At 34.4% G+C, this 27,615-nt stretch overlaps 1 protein-coding gene across 3 annotated transcripts in view; it reads right to left on the bottom strand.

Annotated features, from left to right (window-relative positions):
• Positions 1-27,615, bottom strand: part of Exoc6 (exocyst complex component 6) — a 213,524-nt gene that overhangs the window by 61,831 nt on the left and 124,078 nt on the right. For all 3 annotated transcript variants that reach the window (XM_010632092.3, XM_010632091.2, XM_010632093.3), the window contains one exon: positions 8,484-8,663. In XM_010632092.3, the coding sequence (XP_010630394.1) occupies positions 8,484-8,663 (180 nt within the window). The remainder of the gene's footprint in view (positions 1-8,483; positions 8,664-27,615) is intronic.

The raw sequence follows: 27,615 nt of genomic DNA, 5'->3' as shown, positions 1-27,615 counted from the left end.
AAAAAAAAAAAAAAAAAAAAAAATTAACATGGGCTCAGAGGAGACACATAATTATATAACAATAGTACTAAAGCCAAAAACAACAGTAATAGTATATAAAGGCTAATCAATAAACCCAGTGGAAATAGGCAATGAGTATTCATACATAAATTTTGCTTTTTATTTTAAAAACATGTAATAAAATCTTAAAATCAAATGCCTTGATTAGGGATACTAAATATAAGTTTATTTTTCTCAAAGATAAAGTTCAAAAGATTTATAAAATATTTTTTATATTTTCTAAGTTAAATTCTTTTTTAAATTAAAATTTCAATTAATAATGTTCAAGGTTCAGATTCTTTAAATTTTAAAAAGGTTATATTCCATAAGATTACATACTGTTTTTTAAATGTCTACTTTCTAACAATAGAATGTGTACAAATATTCTTAAATTTCATCTATTATTTTTAGACAGAAAAATTTAATGTCTCTAAAATTTGTACACCCCAAAAATAAATTTATTTCTGATGCCTATGTCCCTTACCACATTTAAATCTAACCGAACTACACCTTTTGAACACTATTATTGCTATTGTTGGTGTTCTTAATATCATTTTCTGATATTAAAAAAAATATTAGAATTTATATAATGATCTTTAAAAATTAGCCCTTTTCGGGCCAGGGATTTAGCACAGTGGTTCTGCCGCCTACCTTGCAAGTGCAAAGACCTGATTTCAATCCCTGGTACAAAAAAAAAAAAAAAATAGCCTGTTCTTTTACATGATCTGGTTTTTAAACATAATAAAAGTCAGAATAATTAAGTGAGAAAACAATGTATATTCAATACATTTTAAGTACACTGTACCTAGAAATTACTCCTGCTCTCATCTCAAAAATTAATTGCAACTAATAAAAATTTTAATACTATCTTTCTCTTTAATACAAGGTTCAATAGATAAGTAAAAACACCTGCTAAACTTTTAAAGGTAGCTATCTTTTTTTACCCTACTCCAACATTTTGCTGAAAAACAACTTGCAAAGAGAGAAAACCCTTAGACAAACTTCTTATATTTCAAAGGAACTTGTAAAAGAGAATCTGCTGACATATTAGATCCCTTTTGCATTACCCAAAAGCTTTTCTTCTAAGAACAATTGTGGTTAAGAGACGTTTGGCTCCTAGGAAATTCCCAAAGGGTCAACCATATGCATCCTTCCATGGCACCTTCACAGCGCTGCTTTCTAGATTCATGTCTCAAAAGCAGCTTTCATCATTTACTTGTGTGTCAGTCAATATGATTTATGGACTGCATTCAGCAAAGTCAAAGCACATAGAATGAGAAATATGACTACAATCTGCTAATTTGTTTTGTATTGAGCCATTTAAGAGTCAAAGACCTGATGTCAGACTGAGACCAGCAACACAATTAACCAGCCGGTGACAGATTCATCCATCCTCCCTGCCAGGCTGTGCCAATCAAAGACAGCATGAGGTGACATTTGGTGAAATCAGTAAGAAAACTCATTCTCTAAATAACCTATCCGAGGCTTTGATTGACACTTTTTGAATTTAGTTTGTGGAACACAGCCACTCTTTATCCAATAGTACCTCACTGCAAGCTGTGAAATAAGGCTTTTAATGCCAATCACAGAAACAATAAACCACTAACCATCGACCTTGTTCTAAAAGGAATCAAGAAAATGCCTGTTTGTATATCCGGCCAAATTTCCAAAGTAACTTTCTATTATAGATTAGGCTTCAGATACTCTGTTTGCTTTGAAATGTCATAAAATAACATATAACAAAAATTAAGTATTTTATTAGATTATGGCTGAAACTTTTGATTTCAAAGTAATGTTTTTATAGACTTACTCTAATACTTGTGGGAGAAATGTTAAATACTTATAATCTAATTTGGTACTTTAAATTTTTATTTGAAGTTTTAATTTCTCTCACCATTTTCTTATTCAAAGGTTTGATTTCAACAGTAATTCTTTGTAAGCACTTTGAGGTATTGCTTTCATTCTCTCAGGTACATGCACTGTAAAAATGTGTTCTTGAAATCACACCCATTCTTTCTCTATAGGTTTATTCTTCCTTAATGATCCCAGAAGAGTCCATTTTCCTACATTTATATCCCCACATAAAAAACCAGTTTTGCATAATTAAACTACTTTTTCTACTTAAGTAAAAAATAAATATATAGATGCAAATATATAGAAAACTGTATTTTTTTTAAAATAATACTAGGTTTTGTTTTTAAAGTTATGTCACCACTGCAATAAATAAGTAAATAAAATTTGGCCTATCTAAATATAAAATCTAACATTGGTTAAATGAATTTATTAATTCTGGTCCTGTTTTTTTTAAAGTTATTTAAATTAAAGTAGTAAATTAACATTTTCTACAAATATGCTGCTTCTCAGTTTACTACATAAATTTGTTATGCATCTGAGACAGTCTTTTCAGAGGCAAAAGAGAAAAGGGAGCATTTTTATGAATTGGTCAGTCTCCTAAAGTGCTATAATGTAGTACCTTTTAAAATAAACAGGCTGGAAAAAATGGAAGCAAAGTCTTTGTAAATAGGGGAGGGTGGAGAGGGTGAAGGGAGAGCAGGGGTATGGGGAAAAAATGAGAACGAAGATCTATCATGTAAAGGTACAAGATCCCAATGATGAATGTAACTGTACTGTATACCTAAAGAGTACCAATAAACTCAATGAAAAAAATAAAATATACAGGCTGAAAGAAGGTCTTTCATAAAATACACAGTTAAGTACTAGAATTAGAAAAAACTCTTAATTGAAAAATAAAATGCCTAGCTGAAGTATAGACACTTTAAGAGAAAAATATATTATTCTTTTCTTCTGGTTTATATATGAACCACAAAAATTTAACTATATGAAATTACATGTTGCTCAAATGTAAAAATGTTATTAAATCAGAAAAAATAAAACAGCATAGAATATGATCATTTCCTCAAGATGTTCACAAATGTACAAGGCTTACCTAGAAGATATATTTTAATCCATCTTCTGAGTGAACACTCTATAACACACTAAAATATCTCAAATTCCCAGTAATACAGAATAAAGGTTTAAATATCAAGATGAATTCCTCTAGTGAGCTTTAATAATAGTTTTAAAATTACCTTGAAGACAGAGTATTGAGGTTATGCCAACAAATTCATAGGTCTCTCAAATTGTACTCACTATAATATCCTCAACATTCTTCAAAATACCACTTTTCTTTTTTTAATATTTTTTACACTCACTTTCTGTCCTGATGTTAGCAATTCAGTGAACCACAATCCTCAAGAGTTAAGTATGAATTCCCACCCTTTCCTCTTATACTTTTTCCCCCTCCTTCTAACAATTCCCATTTATAAGGATGTGAAACAGTAACACAAATATTTGCTCTTGGAACACACACAGTGGGGTGGGGGGCTGCTGGGCAGAATATTAAGTTGAAGCAAAAATTTCCCCCTCCCTCCCCGCCTCTCCCTCGACTATCAATATGGATATTGACTAAAACTCTGAGCCAAAACAAATTCCTCCTTGAGGTTGCTATTGGGTACTGTGTCTCAGCAAAGAGAAAGTGACTATGACAGTCCTTATCCCAGGGTTCATTAAACTGTGGCAGCCTTTTATTAAACACTCTTCTGAATATGGATTTAGAAAGTATGTTGTAGCTTTCTGGAAGGTATTATTGCTGCTATCACAGCTGTCTTATGATATCTTCAAATTCATCCTAATTTTAATGGGCAGAAAGAGAATGCAAGGACACTCAGAGTAGTAAAAGTCCACAGATGTCAAGGTTATAAAATGTCTCATTTTCATGCTACTGATTATCAGGCTGCTAGGCATATGTTTAAATAGGGAAGTGATTAAATATTAAGGCTCTATAACTTTTCTCACTGGCAAATGTAAGAAAAGCAAGAGAAGCTCAAGACAAGTATCACTGCCCCTGTAATTGACTCTGAGTGGAATGGCTGATTCACAGAATTCAAGTAAAAAACCTGCTGCATACCAAGAACCATTATTAAAGCAGCCATTCTATAATAGCAAAGCCATGTTCTTATTTCTTTATTAAGCACCCAGCCCAGAGAGTCTGGGCCATATAATAATTAAACTTTATATTTTATATTCCCAGTATAACTTAAAATTCCCAAAGAACTTGACAGAACTACTAATAAAATTAGACAACAGAGGTATTTTCCACATGATAATTAGTAAATTGGACAAATGTCACCCAAGCCAATTGGCTCATATTAATACATGTAGCAGCTGACACATTATAAAGATAGCCATAATTAAAACATGATTAAAAACAATGCAGAATAGGTCTTATTAATTCAAGGATTTATATTTAGTACAAATTGGGCTTCATTTGTTAAGGCATACATCTGAATAATATGTTCTATAAAATGGGTACACTTGGTTAGGGGTGGGTAATCACTCAAAAACTGAGTTCAGCCAAAGTCCAACTTCCTCAACTTGATGTGGCTTTACTGTCTTCTATTAGTCGATATGGATGAAGTAACTCTTGTTAAAGTATGGTTTTTAATTCTACTTTATAGCTTTTTCTGAAAGAAATTATTTGGAAAAGCAGTATTCTCAAATTTGAGGGTTCTAATAGTTTTGGTATAGATCATCTTGAATAACACGGTGCTTCTGAACAAGTAATTTCACTAGTCTAAACCCTACATCGTGGGAATACGGTTAGTGTGGATACTATTAGCATCACTTCTAGTGGAGGGCACAGCTGGGATGGGATTTTAAAAGAATAAGGGAAATGCATCAAGAGAAAGGAGGATAAATATTAAAACAAGACTATAAAGGGTGGAAAGGGGATGATGAAGGTAAGCTATTATCTTTTTTGAAGGAATAAACTTGAACATGACATTCAACATTCTAAGAGTAAAGAGTAAGCTCTTACAGACATCTCTGGCTTATCTTTGCCAATTACTCTCCTCTTGCTTCTAAAGAATCAACAGAGGCTTTTAATTTCAATGCTCCATCTACCACACTAATTTCTATAAAACATAGAATGACAACATTACAGCTTTCATAGAATTTCCTAGGTTAAAGAAAAGGAAGTGATTAAAAGGTAGTTTGCTGGCTGGGTGTGGTAGGGTACACCTGTAATCCCAGTTTGGGAGGCTGAGGCAAGAGAAACTCTGCAAGTTTAAAGCTAGCCTGGGCTACATAATGAATTCAAAACCAGCCTGGACTATCCAGTGAGACCCTGTCTCATTGCCATTATGAACGTCTCTTTCATATACAAGTATGAACATGCTCCTTTGGTGGCACTTTACTCTGCAAAGTCTATTCTCTTAACTTTTTGAATTACAAGTATTTATCAGCCTCTTGGCCTGTGGCATTTTCTGTTATCACTACTGACCTACAAGCATCCTGTAAATATGAATGCAAAAAGGTTATTCCCCCTTTCATTAGCTCTCTCCAAAATTGTTCCCTCCTTACATGGATTAACAAAAGGGAAAAAACAGATGCTCTTTGGCACCACCAGACCTTGGCTTCCACAGGAAACTTCTGACTAACACCTTTCTCTACCATTTCCTTTTTACTCAGGGATTTAACCTCCCTTTTGTCTTTGCTGCTCACAATAAAAGGTAATTTCAATTTAGGGGCCGGGGATTTAGCTTAGTGGTTCTGCCTCCCAAGTGCAAGGTCCCTAGTTAGATCCCCAGTACCTCCCCCCAAAAAAACCCCAAAAGCCTCAACTTAAACTATCTCTTATCTACATACTTTAGTCCTTTTTCTTCTTCCTTCATTTCAACTTTTGCCCACTTAACGGGGGGGGGGGTATTATATCTTCTACTTTTTTTCTTCCTATCAAAAAATACAGGCCAGGGTTGGGGATTTAGCTCAGAGGTGCCGCGCCTGCCTTGCGGGTGCAAGGTCCTAAATTCAATCTCTGGTACCAAAAAAGAAAAAAAAAAAACCCAAAAAAAAACGGCTAAAGGGGAAAGATATCATTTGAATTTCTAGGCCTTTGTAATTCCTACGTGTAAAAACTGAGGTAACATTCTAAACATGAATTTTCTATTGCCATCTGGTAGTAAAAGTGCCAGTTCTGCACTTTTCACTTGTTCTTAGTATGGAATTTTCCTGTTCAAGATGGTACTTGTTCAGAAAGCCTGAACCAAAGATTTATTGTCTTGTCTATTTTGTCTCTAACTGCTAACGAGTGAAGACATACAACTGTGCATATGTATGTATGCACACGAATATAACACATATACATATATTTAGGCTAGACTGAAAGAAATCCATTTCAATTATATCCATTTATATTCCTCTGATCTGTTGCTTATGAGTCAGGTCTTGAATTCTCTATCCAATTTACTGACTTCCTACTAAAAGGTGTTTTCTTTTAAAAGCCCTTCTATTATTACTATTTCTTCCAATTAAGTCCTAAGGGAAACTCAAAATATTTTGTACAATGTTTAATAGCAGAATTACCTAAGCGTGCTATGGTATATACATATATAAGACTTATAACTTATGAAATGAATTTCTCATCAAGACTAATTAGAATTTAGCTAATTGAGACACCAACTTAATACAAGTCCAAAAGAACTGAAGTTACAAAATAGAAGTATATTCATTTTCTAATGAGAAGCAATTTTTTTGGCAATTTACTTCTTGCAACAAAAATTATGTTTTATGGCATTAGCTAAAAGCTTAAGAAAACAAATTTCTATTTCAAATAGTAGCACTTAACTGTTTTCAACTTTTTCATTTATATTTTCTCTCAAAGCTCTTCAACTTTGCAATGAGGTTATCCTTCTGAGATGTGGCATTTACTCCAAACATTTAAACATATATTCTCTCTTAATCTTCTTCCATTTATGCACAAAATTCCTACAAAATCACCTCACACCAACTTCTGCAGATATTACAACATAAAACCACAATGTTTGTATGTCTGCATGAATGCGTGTTTGTTTATTCTTGAGAACTGATTTTGGCTGGAAGGATGGAGATTTATACTGACAAAGTGAATTCAAATTCATTTTACGATAATTTAGTGCATACTACATAAAAAACTTTAGAAACCAATTAATAAAAAATTATATTTACAAGTTCTCTTCTTTAATTCAAGGACAGCAGTTAGAAATATATTATTTTCTGTGGGTAAGCTTCTTAAAATTCTTTCCCCCATGTCCATCTTTAAAATCTTTCAAACTATTTATTTATTTATTTATTTTTGGTGCCAGGGATAGAACTTGGGACTTTGTGCTTGTGAGGCAAGCGGCAGAACCACCGAACTAAATCCCCAGCCCTCTCATTATTTTTTTGGAAACATTTTTCCCTCTACTATTCCAATGAGCTCTTTGGAGCAACTCCTGATGGGGAAAAAGTAAAAAATGAGGAATGTAACTTTCTTTTCATTTCAAACAAGGAAGAGGGTTGGTGGCAGTTGTTTGGATTCCAGGTTATTTTACCTTTATGTTCAACTATAGCTTGTATCATAGAAAAAAATGGCTGATAAAATTTTTTCCTACTTTATTTGTATAAAAGTACACCACTTCTGTTTTAAAAATAGTTCTACTACGTCTAGACATACTAATACAGGAATGTTCATCCTATCATTTATATCTCTGCATATCTGCATATCTCTCTTCCCAACTTGTTCTCATAACTAATAAGACCGGTAAGAAAAACAGAAATGAGAAAACAAAAGTTATCAAGAACAAAGAAAATCATGCCTCTCCACTAACTCATTAAGTGAAAGCTGGACTACCACAGAAAAACTGGAGCACTATCTCCATATCTGTGGGAGGTTCATTCTATAAACTCCTCTCCCTTCATGGATATAGAATTCTAAGACAGCTCAAGTTGCTTATATTTAACGGTGTAGTAGTAGCATATAACCCATTCTTCACCTGAAGAATTCAATGTTTCAGCCAGTTCATATTCAAATGTCCCTGTTCTATCATTTTTGTTGTTGTTTGTTTCATCAATAGAAGTTCAAAATGCAGATGCACTATGAATATGTAACAAGATACAACAATACTCCTATTTTACTTTTCATTTCTTCACTAAAAAATATCCAATAATTTCTTGGCCTTATCTAATTAGAAAAGCCATTGACTTTCATGAAAACACCTATTAGAATTTATTTAAATCAATTTTAGGATTTTGTTTTGGTTTTAGTGGAAGAATTGTAGCTATTTTGGTTAAAAAGTAAAATAAATTAAAACCTCTAACAAACTGCTAAGTTATGATTCTTTATAAATCAAGTTGATTTATAAGGTAGAAATAAAAAGGAAATATACAGCTGGGCTTGATGGCACACACTTGTAATACCAGATCTCAGGAGGCTGAGACAGGAAGATCACTGTAAGTTCAAGGTTGGCTGGCCTACATAGAAAATATGCAACTAGGAAGCTGATTTAAACAAGGAAACCTCAAACTGAAATGAAATTTTAAAATGTACTTCAGTAAGCATATTTATAATTTTTTGGAATTATACTTACAGGTAAATGAGTAAACACCTGAAAGATACTTCTCAAAAAGTTAATTAGATCTATTAAATAACCACTGGCTCTTCCATCTGGCTCGGACAATGTCCAGTCATAATCAGCAAGCTGAACAAATTCATCAATTTTTTGATTAAGTTTTGTATATATTTCTCCTTCTGCTGCATGTCGAGCATCCTGATGGGACAAAATAGCAAAAACAACATTACAAAATATATTATAAATATAACTGCAAAGCAGATAATAAAGCAAGTTTCTTAAAATTCTAAATTTTGCTTTATGTTTTGCTTTCATATAATATTTTAGTCATTTATTCAAAGTCCAGGAAAATTGTTGGGTGTTTTGCTCATATTACTCTGCTTATGTGGCTGTATATCACATTCTTCTTTATTTCCTAACCTTACTATCATCTTTTTTAGCCTTGTGTGTTTAGAGAGTTCATTAGATATTAATTCCCAACTTGTTCTCACATCTAATAAGACCAGTAAGAAAAACAGAAATGAGAAAACAAAAGTTATCAAGAACAAAGAAAATCCTGCCTCCCCACTAACTCATTATGTGAAAGCTGGACTACCACAGAAAAATTGGAGCACTATCTCCATATCTGTGGGAGGTTCGTTCTACAAACTCCTCTCCCTTCATGGATATAGAATTCTAAGACAGCTCAAGTTGCTTATATTTAATGGTGTAGTAGTAGCATATAACCCATACACAACCTCTTGTATACGTTAAACCTCTCTAAATTACTTACAATGCCTAACAATATATATGCTACAGAAACAGTCAATATACTGAACTGTTTAGCAATCAATAACAGGAAAAATTGTCTGTACATGTATAAATACAGTTACAAATTTTTTCTGAAAGATTTTTTTATGTGAGGTTGTTTGACATGTAGAATCCATAGAAAGAACCAACTGTAGTTGCTGGTACTTTAAGAGATGGTATAAGAAGGGAAAAGATATTTAAAGTCTCTGAAAAAAAAATAGAAGTGAAGTCAGCAAAAGTAACAGAATAAGGATCTTCAAATATTTTTTCTTCCATGAAAGTAACAAGAAGACCATTGAAAAAATGGTCAAAATCAACTTTTTCAGAACTCTGGAAATTAATCCAAAACTTCAGCAGTCCAGGCAGCACTTATTCAAGAAAAAGAGCTGAATCTTGGTATGAATATCAGCTAAATAGCATTATACTCTATTATTTCCATTTCCTGCCCCCATTCCAGCTGCATGGTATTTTTGAAAATCAGTATCTCACAACTTTGGAGAAAATCAGCAGCCTGTGGACTGAATAGAGTTGCAGCTTTTTCAGAGCTACATTATTGATTACTTGATTGATCTGGTGGTTTCCTGGAAGATCCCATCTCTAGAAATCTCTTTTTTTGTAAATCGGGACTTGTAAAATGCAAAATGCCTTTTCCCATAGGCAATTGTCAAAAACAATTAAGCGTCAATTTTTATTCTTAGGAGGACGCCTAAAGTTAAACAAAGGAAAAAGAAAAATTGGGAAATTAGGTATCTGTAGAGGACTTTGAAAAGCTCTAACACACTTCTAGGAATCTAGAAGGCTGTGTGAAATGAAGGGCTGTTTACATGATCAGGAAAGACTTAAGAAGGCTCTAAGCACTTATTTGTGGCTGATTTTTAAGTTCTGTACAATCAGGAAGTTTAAAAATAAGTAAACTTCCTGTCTGAGTGTTTAAGGCATGCCTCCTCATGCACACAGAGCTCCTTGGCAAAGACTGGGGGATTCAATGATTCCACGCTTTTAAGGAAATGTGTATCAAATCATTAGCTGAATATTAAGCTAAATAATCAGAGACTTCAGTGGCCACACATGACAAAAATACAGATTTTAAAATTTAGTCCAGTAAAGTCACAAAAAACAACAAACAGGACAAACAACAAACTCAAGGGATAGAAAAAGAAATCTCATTTAAAGGTTGCCACATTATATTAATTAATTTATTAGTTTTTGAGAGAAGGTCTCAATTTTGTAGTTCAGGCTGAACTTGAACTCACTATGTTACCCAGGAACTCAAGGTGAACTCCTACCACAGCCTCCTGAGTGGTAGGATTACAAGGATGTGACACATCACACCTGGCAAAATTTTATTATTTTAAATGTACAAGTTATGCAAATAATAAAAATATATGATCACTGTAAAGGAAAAAAATTAATGAAAATGGTTCATGATGAAGCCCAGATGCTGGACTTAATAAAGATAAAACTTCAAATAAGCTATTTAAAATATGTTTAAAATAAAAAGGAAGTCATCTCTAAAGGACCAAAAACAAAAATTATGAGAATAATGCCTTACCAAATAGAGAACATACAAAGAAATTATAAAAATGTACAATAAGTGAAACAAATAGGCCAAACAAATAGAAGACTTGATCAACAATATAAATCAACATATCTATAGAATGTTCTATTAAAACACAAACACTGAATCTGCTGGAAGATAAAATAGGTAAAACTCTTGAAATAGGCAAGGTCTTTATGAACAGAACCCCAGTTGTACATGATATAACACAACAATCAGAAAATGTGATATCTAATTAAAAAGTTTCTGCACAGCAAAACAAACAACCAACAGAATGAAGAGACAACTTACAATGGGAGAAAAATTTTGCCGCTATTTCTTGTAAGTTTATAACAAAACTTTTTCACTTCTTGGGTAATTCCTGGGTTTTTTTGTTTTTTTTTTAAGATACTGTGAATAGAAATGTTTTCCTGATTTCTTTTCAGTAAGTCCACTGTTGGTATACAGAAACACTACTGATTGTAATGTACTGATTTTGTATTCTGCTACTGTGCTTAATTTATTAGTTGTAAGAGTCTTTTGGCATTTCGGCAGGTCTTCTATGTAAAGGATCATATCACCTATGAATAAAGATAGTCTGACTTCTTCCTTTCCTGTAGGTATCCTTTTCTCTTACATGATTGTTCTGGCTAACGTTTCAAGTACTATATTAAATAGGAATAATAAGAGTGGAAACTCTTACTACAAATTTGGATTTGGACTGTTTTTGCTTTTCTAGAACCTTGAGCTGCATTATTAGGTTATTTATTCAGGACGGTTTTATTTGGTTAATGTGTTCACAGCTATAAACTTCACCATAGACTGCTTTCATTGTGTTCCGTGTTTGATAGGTTGTGTTTCCATCATGTGATTCTGAGAATCTTTTCTTATCTGCTTTCTTCTGTAATCCACTGGTAATTCAATAATATATTACTTAATATCCATGTATTTGCATCATTTCTGTGCCTTTTTTTTGGCTGCTGATTGCTAGCTTCAGTCTACTATACCCAAATAGCACAGAAGAGATTATTTCAATTCTTTTATATTTATTCAAGCATGCTTTATGGACCAAGGTATGGTCTACTTTGGAAAAGTCCATGTTTTGCTGAGAAAAATGTATTTTTTCCTTTTTTTATTTTATGAAAAGATAAAACAAAAATTTTAACAATAGCTAATACACTGTGTATCATACACGATCTTCAAAGTAGTTACACAAAGTACATGACACAGAAAAAATACTCTTACAAAGAAAAAACAAAAAGATAAAAGCCCCAAACTCTTTCAATAAACTAAGAGAAACTATTAGTATAAATGAATCAAACTAGCATGTGTATTAAAACTTTTTGAAATTACAGGATAATTTGGGGAAATATCTGAGCTACTCCTTACTTCCTATTTATCTACTATTTTGGTCTTTTTGTGTGTTCTGTGTGTGTGTGTGTGTGTGTGTGTGTGTGTGTGTATAGCGAGAGAGAGTGTTGCATATAGAGAGACCATGAGGTATTTAAGATTGTGTGTCTAACTTATTTCACTTAACACAATGTTCTCAAGTTGCATCCATTAACCTAAGAATGCCTCGTTTATCTTTTTAATGGAAGAAAAATATGCCACTGTATATAAATATATTTTTCTTATCCATTCATGTTGCTAACATATGATGGATAATCAAGATCTAGCTATTATAAATTGTGCTGCTATTAAAAAAAGGGTTTGCATGTGTCCCTGGAATATGATAACTTTAACTCTATTGAGAAAATATCTAGAAGCGGGTCAACTGGATCAAATGGAATTTCTTATTTTTAGTTGTTTGAGGAATGACCACACAGATTTCTATAGTGGCTTATGCTAGTTTACATTCTTACCAAGAGTTCTTTTTTCCCCTACAATCTTGCCAGCATTCATTATTATTAGATTTTTTAATGATAGCCATTCTTTCTGTAGTAAGACGGTATCTCAATGTAGTTTTAGTTTGCATTTCTGTAAGGGCCAGCAATGATGAACATTTTTTCATGTATTCATCGGCCATTTGTATTACTTCTTCTAAGAGGTATCTATTCATTTTGTTGCCCATTTTTTTACTGGGTCTCTTATTTTGCAAAGTTTAATTTTGTTTTCCTCATTGAGTCTATTGGTACATTTTAGGTATACAGTACAGTTACATTCATTATTGGGATCTTATACCTTTACATGACAGGTCTTGGACCTTATTTTTTTCCCTTTGTCCCTGCCCTCCTCCCTTCACCCCTCTTCCCTTCCCCCTTGCAAAGTTTAATTTTTTAAAAAATTCTTTGTAAATTCTAGATGTTTGTCCTTTGAGAAACACTTGGTAAAATTTTTTTCCCATTCTGAAGATTGTTCACTCTTGGTTGTTTCTTTTGCTGTATAAAAGCTTTTTAATTTGGATGATCCCATTTTTTAAGTCTCAGTTGTGCCACTGGAGTTCTTTTTAGAACACCCTTGCCTATATCTAAGTCTTTAACAGTTTTACCCATTTTATCTTCCAAAACACTGTTTCTATTTTAATATTTTTATCTTTGGTCCACTTTGACTTTAGTACATGCTGAGATATATGGGTCTAGACTCAATCTTCCACATGTGGATATCAAATTTTCCCAGCACCATTTACTAAACAGGCTGTCTTTCCCCCAGTATGTTTTTTGGGCCCACTGTCAAAGCTCAAATAGCTGGATATACCTGGGGTTATTTCTACTTCCTCTTCTCTGTTCCACTATTCCACATATCTGTTCCTGTGCCAGTACCATGCTGTTTTAAACACAATAGCTTTATAGTAGCACACATAACTTCAAGTCTGGGATCAGGTTGCCACCTGCTTTATTTTTGTTACCCAGGACTACTTTTGTTATTATGGGTCTTTTCTGGTTACAAGTGAATTTTAGAATTGTTTTCTCTAGATCTGTTAGAAATACCTTTGGTATTTTGATTGGGATTACATTAAATATATACATCAGGTTTAGAAGTATGTACAACCATTCTGATTATACTGATTCTGCCTATCCAGGCACAAGGCTATCTTTCCATTTTCTGATGTCCTTCTTGATTTTCTTTTTTCAGAGTGATAAAATTTTCACTGTACAGGTCTTTCACTACCTTGGTTGAATGCTAAGTAATTTTTCTTGATGTGATTATGAACAGTATTATTTTCAGATAATGAACGATATTATTCTTTTTCAAGGAATTCAATGCTCAAAGGAATTCAATCCTCAGTGTTTAGGAATGCTATTAATTTTTTTGTGTGTGTTTACTTTGTATCCTGCTACATTGCTGCCTGTAGTTATTAAGAATCTTTTGGTGGAGTTTTTTGGGTCTTATAAGTAAGGAATCATGTCAACTGCAAATAACAATACTTTGACTTGGTTCCCTATACATATCTCTTCTATTTCTTTCTCTTCCCTGAGTGATCTGGCTCATGTTTCAAGGAATATGTTGAACAGTGGTACTAATGGACAGCCTTGTCTTGTTCTTGATTTTAGAGGAAAGCTTTCAGATTTCCCCCATTTAATATGATGTTGGCAGAAGTTTGGTCATAAATAGCTTTTACTGGACTGAGATACGGTTGATCTGTACCTACTTTCTTCAAAGTTTTATCATGAATGGATTCTGGATTTTGTCAAAGGCTTTTTCTACTAAGATGATCATGGGATCTCTGTTCTTGGATCTGTTTATAAGATGAATTAAATTTATTTGTTTGCATGTACTGAATCTTATTGATGATTTGTTGCATTCTGTTTGCCAGTATCTTGTTATGGATTTCTGTAACTATGTTCATTACAGAGACTGGCCTGTAATTCTCTTTTTTGGTTAGATTCCTGTCTAGTACAGGGATGAGGACAATATTAGCTTCAGAGAATGATTTTGGAAGTACTCCGTCCCTCTCAATTTTATTAAAGAATTTGAAGAATAATGGTGTTAGATCTTAACTGAAGTCACAGAATCTCCTGGATTTTTATTTGGAACTTTTTTATAGACTCCTGTTCTTTCTAAGCTGCACATTCATGTTTTGAATCTCTTTAGCTCCATTAGGTTTTTAATGGTGACTTCTCTAGACTCACTGATATCATGTTTCATTATGCTCATTATCTACTTAGTTACTATATATTTTCTTTAAATTAACCCAAGAAATTATTGAACTACTTTACTTCCATTGATATCTTTTCAGACATTTATTTTGTATGGCTTATGATTTCCTCCCCTTTGATCCCCCCTGAATTGGTTTTGGCAGAATTGGGAGTGTTTGGAGGCATTTTTTTTTGCCTTGTCTTTTCATGTTTCTATTTTTTGTGCTTATTTTGTTTTGTTTTCTTGTGTTGGGGTTTGTGGCTCCTTTGACCCAGTGCCATTTTTCAGAGTGAGTCACAATATTGTTTATGATCCCCTGGCAATCCAGATACTGGCATACAGAGAAAACCAATTCTCAGCAACACCTATGTCACCTTGGGTACAGTAGTTAAGTCAGCAACTACAATGTCATCAAGTATCAAATGGGTACTGACAAGCTCAAGAATCATTCATGACTGCCCTTACCCAAAGCAAAAAGGTCTGCGATTTTAGGGAAGGCACTTAGGTGAACCTGATATTTAACTATAGTAGTTAAGTCCACTGGATATGGTAGCAATGCAAGAGCTCAAGCACACCACTGGACCCATTTGACCCAGCTCTCCCTCTGTTAGGTATCTTTCCAAAAGAATGAAAAGAATCATACCACAGCAATAAATGCACACCCATGTTTATAGCAGCAGTTTGTAATAGCTAAAACTTGGAAACAGCCCAAATGCCCATCAAATGGAGACTGCATAAAAAAGATGTGGCTTTTCTAGAGAATGGAGTACTACTAAGCCATAAAGAATGAGAAACTAGAGTCATTCATAGGAAAATGGATGTATACTGAAGTCATACTATTAAGTGAAATAAATAGGACACGTGTAAATACTGAATAGTTTCTCTGGTATGAAAAACTAAAAATATAACAAAGGTTCAAATTGTATAACTGATAATATGAAATAGGAAGAAAAGGACTAAAGGAGTAGGGGAAGTGGGAAGGGTAGGGGAAAGGAAATAACGGAAAAGAAAAAATATGAGAAAAGGAAAAAATGGAAACAAAGTCTTTCTAAATAGGGAAGGGTGGAGGGTTGAAGGGAGGGTGGGGGTATGGGGAAAAAATAAGAACCAAGATAAATCATGCAAAGGTACAAGAGCCCAAAATGTAACTGTACTGTATACTTTAAAAATACCAATAAACTTAATGAAAAAAATAAATCACCCAAGTTAGCTTAACTTGCTCATGTTTTCTGCTCATAAGGGAGGAAAAAAATGTGCATTAAACACTCACAGGATGATTTTTTGAAATATGAAATGCTAGCAACTAGACAAGGGATTTGTTTAATATGTATTAACCCCCGTAGTAATACATGACTCTCTTAATCCTCCCTAACATTAGGGAGTGGTAATTAAGAAGACAAATGCTTATGGCCTACATAAATATACCATAACACAGCTTAAACCACTTGTAGATCAATTTCTGGAAGCAATATAAAAATGTTTATCACTTTGTATTTGTGCCAATGTTCATAATCTACCCCTTTCTTTTTTTTTTTCCAGACCTAATTATCTGATTTTTTTATTAGTATATATTCATGATACATAATAATTACATTCACCCTGGGGAATTGGTACATATACATATTGCATCTTTTTTTTTTTCAGCTTTAACTGAGTTTATTGGTACATTTTAGGGATACAGTACAGTTACAGTCATTGTTGGGATCTTGTACCTCTACATGACAGGTCTTGGTTCTCATTTTTTCCCTTGTCCCTGCCCTCCCTTCACCCCCTCCTCCCCTCCCCAGCTACAAAGACTTTATTTCCATCTTTTCATTATCTAATTTTTTTCGTTTCCCTTATTACCCTTCCCCTACCCATCCCACCTTCCCTACACCTTTAGCCCCTTTCTTCCCATTTCACAATGTCAGTAATCTTATTAGGATCTTATGTATTATTGCAGTTTATTCACACCAGAGAAAATATTCGGTACTTACACATGTGTGACTTATTTATTTCACTTAGGAGTATATCTTCAATATGTATCCATTTTCCTATGTACATATTGCATCTTAATATAACAATCATTTTTACTTCCCCTTCCTTTTTAATATTCTCATCTTTCTTTTTACACATACAAAAATATAGAAATGATACTGTACCTGTTCTACTTTATAAATTAACACTATTTTTTAATAATTTTAAAGTTGCAAAGATAGCGTACCCCACATCCAGTTTCCTCTGTTAACATCTGACATTAGTATGGTACTTTTGTCACAATTACTGTACCAATAAATGATACATCATTGTTAACAAAAATTCATACTTTGTCCAGATTTCCTTAGTTATTACTTTATATTCTTTTTGTTTCAGAATCAGATCCAGGTTGCTATATCACCTGACAATTTCTCAGTTTTCTCTTGTTTTTGGTGACCTTGACAGTTTTTGGAAATACTATTCAGGTATTTTGTAGAATGTCCTTCAATTGAGATTTGTCTGATGTGTTTCTCATATTACACTAGAGTTGTCTAGTCTAGTTTTAATTATAGTTTTAATTTTGGTAAAAATTGTAAAATTTTTAAAGGCAAATAATAAAATGACAAAAATACATATATCCTCATCCAGAACTGAGTTGGTACCCTTTTAAAGGTAGTTGATTCATTTTTAAAAATATTAATTGAGGGCTGGGAATTTAGCTCAGTGGTTCAACTGCCTGCCTTGCAAGTGCAAGGACCTAAGTTCAATCCCTGGTACCAAAATAAATAAATAAATAAAATAAAAAATTACTAGCTGGTTTGTTTTAAAAATAGTTGAAATTAAATTTCCTTCATTCAGAATTTCTACCCTTTCTCATAGATGTAACAATTTTGTTGAATTTAGTATGCAATCTTCCATTTCCACTGTTTGCTTTAATTTGTGGTTTAATAAGTTATATATATGTACACCTATAAAACTAGAAAAATGTATGACTTTCATGTCTAGTTAAATTTTTTCCATGAATCACATCATATACCCATCATTCTGTAACTATTTCTACACATTGTTTTATTTTAATTAATTAATTTTATGGTACATTTAAGGTATACAATGTAGTGACATTCATCATTGGAAATTTGCACCTTGACCTAATCCACCTTGGTTCTAATGTTTTACTCATTCCCCTGGCCTCCCTTCAACCAGTCCACCCCTCCCTATCTACAAAGACTTTGTTTCCATTTTTTTCTCATATTAATTCCATTCCCCTCTTTCTTTTCCCCTACCCCTCCCATCTCCCCTTTCCCTTTGCACCTTTTCTTCCTATTTCACATATCTATTATACCTTTTAGTCCTTATTTACACTTTCAGTTTCTCACATTAGAGAAACTGTTTGGTATTTACACATGTGTCCCGTTTATATCACTTTAGAGTATCACCTTAATCTGCATCCATTTAACTATAAATGTCTCTAGTTTTACATTCTTTATGTCTGAGTAGTACTCCACTTTATTAAAAAAGTCTTTATTCAATCTCCTGTTGGTGGGCTATTGGGCTGCTTCCCAGTTTTAGCTATCATGAATTATCTACACTGTTTTTGGGGATCATTCATATAGATCTACACAGTCCTACTAGTTTGTCATTTCTGATTGCTAGCTAAAATCGTATAGTATCACTAAAGTATATTTTATCCATTCCTGCCTTGTACAAAACTACAAGAGATTGTCTAAAGAAGATCTTGAGGTGGAACTGCTGGTTTGTCGCATCTTCTAATATGACTGAACCACTTCACATTCTCAGCAGTAATGTTTATTTCTTTATCTTTTCAACAATAAATTGTATTAACAAGTATTTTCATTTTCCCCAGACTTATGGGAGGGAAATTAAATCTCACTGGCATTTTATTTTGAATTTCCCTTATGAATTTGACATTGTCTCATATATCTGATAGTTATTTGGTCTTCCTTTACTGTAAATTATTGTTTTACTTTGGGGAGGGGTCCATTTTCCTACCATTTCTTTTTTTCTTAACTTGAAAGTATTTTTAAAAACATGTTTTGGGTAATAATCCTTTTCCCACTGTATATGTTACAAGTATATTGCTCTAGTTTGCTGCTTTTCTTTCTTTTTTTTTTCCCCCAGCTTTAATTGAGTTTATTGGTACATTTTAGGGATACAGTACAGTTACATTCATTGTTGGGATCTTGTACCTCTACATGACAAGTCTTGATTCTCATTTTTTCCCCTTACCTCTGCCCTCCCTTCACCCCCTCTGCCCCTCCCCATCTACAAACACTTTATTTTCATCTTTTCATTCACTCACGTTTTTTTCTTTTCCCTTTTTACTCTTCCCCTACCCATCCCACCTTCCCTACACCTTTAGCTCCTTTCTTCCCATTTCTAAATGTCAGTAATCTTAATAGAATCTTATGCATTGCTGCAGATTATTCACACCAGGGAAACTATTCGGTATTTACACATGTGTGACTTATTTATTTCACTTAGGAGTATATCTTCAATATGTATCCATTTTCCTATGAATGAATCTATTCTCTCGCTCTTTATGGCTGAGTAATATTCCATTTTATAGAAAAACCACAACTTCTTTATCCAGTTTCCAACGGATGGGCAAATAGGTTGTTTCCAAGATTTAGCTATTACAAACTGTGCCGCTATAAACATGGGTGCACATACTTCTCTGTGATATGATTCTTTTAGTTCTCTTGGAAAGATACCCAACAGAGGGATGGCTGGGTCAAATGGAACCTCCAGTCCAAGCTCTTTGAGGTATCTCCATATTGATTTCCATAGTGGTTGCACTAGTCTGCACTCCCACCAACAATGGAGGAGGGTTCCTTTCTCCCCACAACCCCGCCAACATTTGTTATTGTGTGATTTCTTGATAGCAGCCATTCTTTGTGGGGTGAGGTGGAATCTCAGTGTTGTTTTCATCTGCATCTCTCGAATGACCAGTGATGTGGAACATTTTTTCATATATTTTCTTGCTGCTTTCACTTCTTTGTATGAGAAATGTCTGTTCATTTCGGATGCCCATTTTTGGATCGGGTCTTTATATTTGGGGGGACTGATTGTTTTGAGTTCTTTATATATCCTTGATAATAGTCCTTTGTCTGAGGTACAGCTGGTAAAAATTTTTTCCCACATTGTAGATTGTCTCTTAGTTCTGCTAATGGTTTCTTTTGAAGTACAGAAGCTTTTTAGTAAGATGAGATCCCAGTTGTTGATTCTTTCTGCTAGTTCCCGTGCTACTGAGGATTTGTTCATAAAGTCTTTTCCTATACCAATGTCTTCCAGAGTTCTGCCTAACTTACTTTCCAGCAAGTTTAATGTTTCTGTTTTAATATTTAGATCTTTAATCCATTTGGATTTTAATTTAGTGCATGGCGAAAGATAAGGGTCTAATTTTAATCTGTGACAGGTTGATATCCAGTTTTTCCAACACCATTTATTAAAGAGGCTATCTTTCCTCCACTGAGGATGGTGAGCTCCTTTGTCGAAGATGAGGTAGCTGAGTACATCTGCATTTGTTTTTGTGTCTTCCAGTCTGTTCCATTGATCCTCAGGCCTATTTCTTTGCCAGTACCATGCTGATTTTATCACAGTGGCTTTGTAGTATAGTTTCAAATTGGGAATTGTTACACCTGGTGCCATGTGACTGTTGCCTATAATGGCTTTTGCTATTCTAGGTCTCTTGTGGTTCCAAATGAATTTTTGGATTCTTTTTTCTAGTTCTGTGAAATATAGTGTTGGAATTTCAATTGGCATTGCATTGAATGTATATAGCAGTTTCGGTAGTATGGCCATTTTCACTATGTTGATTCTTCCTACCCAGGAGCAGGGGATATCTTTCCATTTTTTTATATCCTCTTCGATTTCTTTTTTCAGAGTGCTGTAGTTTTCAGTGTAGAGATCTTTTGTTTCTTTTGTTAGATTGATTCCTAGATACTTCATTTTTTTGGATGCTATTGTAAAAGGAATTTTTTCCCTTATTTCTCTTTCTGTCTGTCTGTTATTTGTGTATAGAAAGGCTATTGATTTTTGGGTATTCACCTTGTATCCAGATACTTTACTGAATCTGTCAATTAAGTCTAGAAGTTTTTTGGTGGAGTTTTTTGGATCTTCAATGTAGAGTATCATATCATCAGCAAATAATGACAGTTTAACTTCTTCCTTTCCTATCTTTATTGCTTTAATTTCTTTCTCTTGTCTAATTGCTGTGGCTAATGTTTCCAGAACTATATTGAAGAGAAGTGGTGATAATGGGCATCCTTGTCTTGTTCCTGATTTTAACATGAAGGTTTTCAGTTTTTGGCCATTCAATATGATGTTGGCTGATGGTTTTTCATAGATAGCCTTTATTAAATTGAGGTATAGACCATCTATTCCAATTTTTTGCAGGGTTTTTATCATGAATGGGTGTTGAATTTTATCAAATGCTTTTCTGCATCTATTGAGAGGATCATATGGTTTTTGTCCTTGACTTTGTTAATATAATGTATTATATTTATTGACTTTCGTATGTTGAACCACATCTCTGGAATAAATCCAACTTGGTCAGGATGGATGATCTTCTTAATAATCCTCTATATTCTGTTTGCTAGTATCTTATTAAGGATTTTTGCATCTATATTCATTAAGGAGATTGGTCTGTAGTTCTCCTTTTTAGTTGTATCTTTCCCTGGTTTGTCTACCCCTTTCATTTCTCACTAACTTTACTGAATCTAAGCAGACTAAGATAAATCACTAAAGAAATGAAGTTAGAGAGCAGTTCCAGAAGGCAACTGAAGAAGAGAGGAAAAGGTATTTAATATTTTAACAAGTTTATTAATGTTTCCACAGAATATAACAGCAAGCAAATAAACCTAAAACCTAATTCTGGAAGTTAGTGCCTATGCTATATAAAAAAGATTTCAAGACTTCCAAGGTAAAATGGTGGAACACAAGTATTCTTTGTGTGAATCTGTTAGTGAGAGGAGTTTAAGTTATAAAAGAGAAATTATTTTGCTCTTTATGTGTATGTGCCTGTGTCCAGTGTTTTCTCATATAAGAGAAACTATGAGATATTGAGATATTTAAGCTTGTGTCTGATTTATTTCACTTAACATTATGATCTCAAATTGTAGCCACCTACAAATGCCTTAGGTTTAGCCTTCTTTACAGCAATATACTATACCATTGGCTAAAAATAACATATTTTCCTTATCCATTCATATGCTGATGGACATATATTCTAATATCAAGCTATTATAAATATGCTGCTATAAACACAGGTATGTATGCATGTAACCCTCTAACATTTTTATTTAACTCTTTTGGGAAGCTATCTAGGAAGAGGATAGCTGGGTCAAATGGAATTTCTCATTTTTAGCTTTTTGAGGAATGTCCACACTGATTTCCATAAAAAGCAAAATAAAAGAGAAATAGGAAGCACAAGTAAATTTAATAACTCCCTCAAATTACATATTCTGTTGTTCTAAAAATATTTCAATATATATGTTAATATGCTTCTTTTATATTACTAGTTTATCTTAGTTCACTAAAAAGAAAGTTTTCTGTTATTATCTGTTTCTTTTTTGTAAGAATCTGATTTATGTCTTATACTCTGAGTAACTGCTTTGATGATAACAGTACTGAATTAACTGTTATTCTCTTATTTGGTTATAAATTTTTTTTTTCATAAAATAAGAAAGTAAATTCAAACATGTAACAGAAAAATAAAACTATTTTTTGAGGAAAGAGAGAAGGAGAACTCCAAGAATCAAGAAAAAGGTAACAGGAAAGGTAAAACACATAGTGAAAAAGAAAGGCAATATAGAGTATGAGACAACCTACAATGCCAAATTAGGAAACTCACCTCGGGAAGCAAAAAGTAATCCTAGAGAGGGCTGGAAGCCAGTGATAAATAACAGACCTACATCCCTAGCCATAAGAAAAACCTACGGTTATTGTAAGCTATATATTCCATGTCAGATTTTACTCTAAAAGTGATTCCTCTCCCATGGCAGGCTAGCTTTATAGAAGAAATCCAAAGCAGCACTAGCCATATCTATCTTGTAATGGTAAAACCAGAAGTCATCTTGAGAAGAGGCTTATTGTTTGAAACTGAGCTACTCAGAGGATCAGAGTTCATATAACTTCCACACTTCAGGGTCCCTGAGGCATACTTGACTGCAATGATTGGGTGGGAGATGACCACAAGAGACCGTTGTAGAAAGGGTAAGGATTAGTCATAGATCTTCTAGAGAAGTTCAGTCAGTGAGCTTAGGCTGTGGAGGGCATGATGGTTAGCAGCACCATCCTCTGTAGTCAGACCTGCTGCTGTGTAGTTTTCTGAGTGGACTGGGTCTGAAGCCTAGTAGGTTACTTGGAGGCCCTTCCTACATACTGCCTCCCTCCAGCACAGACAAAGTGGTCTGCTTGCTTTCCACACTTTCCAGTGATATTCCAATGCTCCTAGACCCACAGACAGAGGGCCTCTAGACCAAATAGACTACCTCACCAGCCCATATGCTGCAGAACTAGTTGAGGATAAGCAGTAGCTCCAAGAACAGAGAAAAAGAAAAGAAGAGTAAAGAGGAGAGGGGAGAGGGGAGAGACAAAATAAACAACAAAAAAAGTTAAGTCTAAAACCTTCTAGATGGATAGAGTACTGAGACAGACTATAAACTATTGACTGACCTCACCAGAAAGGCAGGGAAGGACTCAGCATTCAGAGCTTCAACAGGTTGGATGAGTAAAGAGAAAACAGAAGAGGCTCCACGTGTGACTCTCTATCCCTATGCCACAGAAGGTGATTTCAACACTAGAGGTCCTAGAAAGAAACATTACTGATCCAAACTACTCTGCAGGGAGGATTCTCTTGGTCTCATTTTTCTTTTTTGTTCTTTTTCTTTTTCTCTTAAAATTCTTTTTTTGTTTACTTGTTTATCTAATTATATTAACCATTTCATTCCTTAATTAGGCTTTTTTCTTTTTTTTTCCTGTTATTCTTATCTAATTGTAGATACTCTTTTCATTCTTTGGATTTTTTATCTTCACTCTTATCTCCTCTTATCTAAGCTTCATTTTCTTTTTTAAAAAGTCTTGCTTCAAGCTGGGTATGGTGGCACATGCCTGTGATCCCACCAGTCAGGAGGCCTAAAGAGAACTGCCACAAGTTCGAGGCCACCCTGGGCTACAAAATGAGTTTAAGGGGCCAGGTATGTTCCGCTGCCTGCTTCTTAAGCACAAGGTTCCAAGTTCAATACCCAGTGGAAAAAAAAAAAAAAAAAGAGTTTAAGGCTAGCCTGAACTACTTAAGGGAACTTTTTTTTTTTTCAAAAAAATAAACAGAAAAAAAACTTTAAATCTTACTACTTCTTGCATTATTTTCCTTCCCCAACCCTTTTTTATTGTACTTTTAAATTTATTCATTTTTACCTTTTAATTTACTCTGCATTGTTACTGCTGCTTTCTTTTCTATTAGTAATAACAGTATAGCTTTAGCTTTTAAATTGGCTTTTACTGTACTCTAATATCTGGTTTGTCTTTGTGTCATCACGTCAGGCTGTTTTCTCCTCTCATATCCTCAAAAGAAACCTGGTAACTAATAAGGCCCTCACATAAAAGTAGAAGAGATTCCATCCTAAAAGATACAAAAATATCAACATGAAAACATAAGTATGAAAAAACAAGGCTATATAACTCCTCCAAAAGTCCATAACTTATCAATTACTGAATATGAAGATATCACAGAAAGAACAAAAGCTTGATTTTAGATAACACAGTGGATAAAATCCCACAGAAAGAATTTAAAAGATTTTTAAAATGAATTTCTTTTTAAATGAGCTGGGGATTTAGCTCAGTAGCATTGTCACCTGCCTCACAAATGCAAGGTCCTGAGTATCACCCTTGGTACCAAAAAAATTTTCTTTAAATGATCAATGACTTCAACGACCATATAAATAAAAAGCTGAATGAATTAAGGAAGACAACTCAGGAAAAAAGGGAGAGAGATTCTGAAGGAGAACAAACAGAAATCTTAGAAATGAAGACCTCAGTAAAATAAAAAATTCAGGAAAGCATCACTAAACAGAACACAGAATTTTAGGGCTTAAAGACAAAGTTGATAAATTATCATATTCAGAAATAAAATTTAAAAATAAAGTATAAACAAAATATCCAATAACTATGGGACAGGGTTAAAAGACCAAACTTACAAATGTTTGGTTTAGAAGGGCTCATGTAACTAAAAGCAAAGAAAATCTATTCAGTAAAATAATAGCAAAATCTTGGGAAAGATACAGACATCCAAGTATAGAAGGCATTTAGAACACCAAGCAGGCATGACCAGATCCACATCAGATCACAATTAAAGTGCCAAGAGTACAGAACAAAGAAACAATATTAAAAGCTGCAAGAGAGAAATTTCAAGCCACTTATAAAGACAAATCCATTACAACTACAGCAGATTTCTCTGCAGAAACACTGACAGCCAGGAGGGCAAGAAATGATATGATTCAAGCCCTGAAAGAAAATCACTAATGAAGCCACCAGAGGACCAGTGAGGACCAGAGCTGTGCGGGTGCCTCCACCACCACCCCAGGTACCCCCTCCCACTTCTGGCCTCCTGGCTGAATCTCTACCTGGATCCACCCTGCAGAGGCATAGGGGGTCCTTAAAGATAGAGCAGAAGTGATGATCAGTAAGATGGCCTTACATCCTCTACGTCCCCACCCCAAAGGATAAAGTTACTACACTGAACACTTTATTCACTATTAACATATTTTGGGCTAGTCCTCAATTTTGATTTATTTCACATGGTTAAAGGTGATAGATTAATAACTACCACAAATTGTCATCTTCTAAGCTGTGCTTGATTCTATTGTTGCTGCTGATTGTATCACTTGGGCGAGTGTTGTGATTGATCTAATCAGTTATCTTTATGAAAATGAGATTGCCCCAGAGTCACTAGAGGCTCAAAACCTTAAGACCAACTGTATCTGGAAGACATCTCTGAGAAACAATCATTCCATAAGGATTCTAAATACAAGCAACAAACATACTTAAAATAAACATTATTGAAGTATCAACCCAGGAATTAAAAATATACACGAGTGCAGGACCATGATGGAAGCCACAAATACTCAGCATAGGAAGGAAATGGAAACCATGAATGCTCAACAGAGGAAAGAAATGGAATCCATAAAACAGAGTCAAACTGATATCCAGGAGATTAAAAACTCTATTGAAAGTATACGCAACAGACTGAGCCAATCTGAAGACAGAATATCAGATATAGAAGACAGGATGGAGGTCAGTGACCATGAAAAGACATCTCTTAAAAGTAGTAAGGGACCATGAGAAATCAATCCAACATCTCCTAGATAATGCAAAGAAGAAAAATATAAGATTGACAGAAGTCCACAAAAAAGCAGGAGAAATTACAAATGACATAAAAAACTGTTCAAAGAATTAATGATAGAACTTCCCCAATAGAGCAAAGGAACTTGACATACAGAGGAATGAGGCATATAGGATTCCAACTACCATCATCAAAAACAATCTATACCTAGACATAATAATCAAGATCCCGGAAACCCAACAGAAGAACAAAATACTACAAGCAGTTAGAAAAAAGAAACAAATCACATTCAAAGGAAAGCCCATCAGAATCACGGCAGACTTTTCAACACAAAACCTCAGGTCAAGGAGAGCCTGGAGTGAGGTATTTCAAGCCCTAAGAGAAAACAACCTCCAACCTTGACCGATGTATCTTGCAAAACTATCTTTCAAAATTGACAGGGAAATAAGATAAACTTCCATGACAAAGAACACCTGAGAAACTTCATGACTACAAAAGCAGCACTCCAAACAATTCTAAATAATATCCTAGAAAAAGACAATGAAGATCACAACTCCATGAGGCCCAACAGGGTAAATCTACCAGGCAAGGCAGGAAATTATAGGGAAAGGGGGATAAATAAAAAAGAGCCAACAACAGGAAAATAACATGATAATGATGATGATAAGTCAATGAATGTCAATTGTAACCATCAAAGTTAATGGCATCAATTCACCAATCAAAAGAAATAGACTGGCAGAATGGATTAAGAAACTAAATCCAACAATATGCTGTATACAAGAAACACACTTAGTTCTAAAAGAAAGTCACAGACTGAGCCCCCGGCCTGCGCGACAACAGAACAGGAAGGCCCCAAAGACCCCAGAGGGGGTTTTTTTTAATAAGTCAATGAGTCAATTGTAACCATCAAAGTTAATGGCATCAATTCACCAATCAAAAGAAATAGACTGGCAGAATGGATTAAGAAACTAAATCCAACAATATGCTGTATACAAGAAACACACTTAGTTCTAAAAGAAAGTGTCAGACTGAGCCCCCGGCCTGCGCGACAACAGAACAGGAAGGCCCCAAAGACCCCAGAGGGGGTTTTTTTTTCAGCTGCCTGCCTGCCTGCCTGCGATCACCCGGCGGCGTGCGCGGGAGCCCCCGGCCTGCGCGACAACAGAACAGGAAGGCCCCAAAGACCCCAGAGGGGGTTTTTTTTTCAGCTGCCTGCCTGCCTGCCTGCGATCACCCGGCGGCGTGCGCGGGAGCCCCCGGCCTGCGCGACAACAGAACAGGAAGGCCCCAAAGACCCCAGAGGGGGTTTTTTTTTCAGCTGCCTGCCTGCCTGCCTGCGATCACCCGGCGGCGTGCGCGGGAGCCCCCGGCCTGCGCGACAACAGAACAGGAAGGCCCCAAAGACCCCAGAGGGGGTTTTTTTTTCAGCT

This window comes from Fukomys damarensis, unplaced genomic scaffold (assembly GCF_012274545.1).
Source record: "Fukomys damarensis isolate Sample0158 unplaced genomic scaffold, DMR_v1.0_HiC HiC_scaffold_20, whole genome shotgun sequence".
In the NCBI taxonomy this organism is placed as follows: Eukaryota; Metazoa; Chordata; class Mammalia; order Rodentia; family Bathyergidae; genus Fukomys; species Fukomys damarensis.
This window is presented reverse-complemented; position numbering and strand designations above follow the sequence as displayed.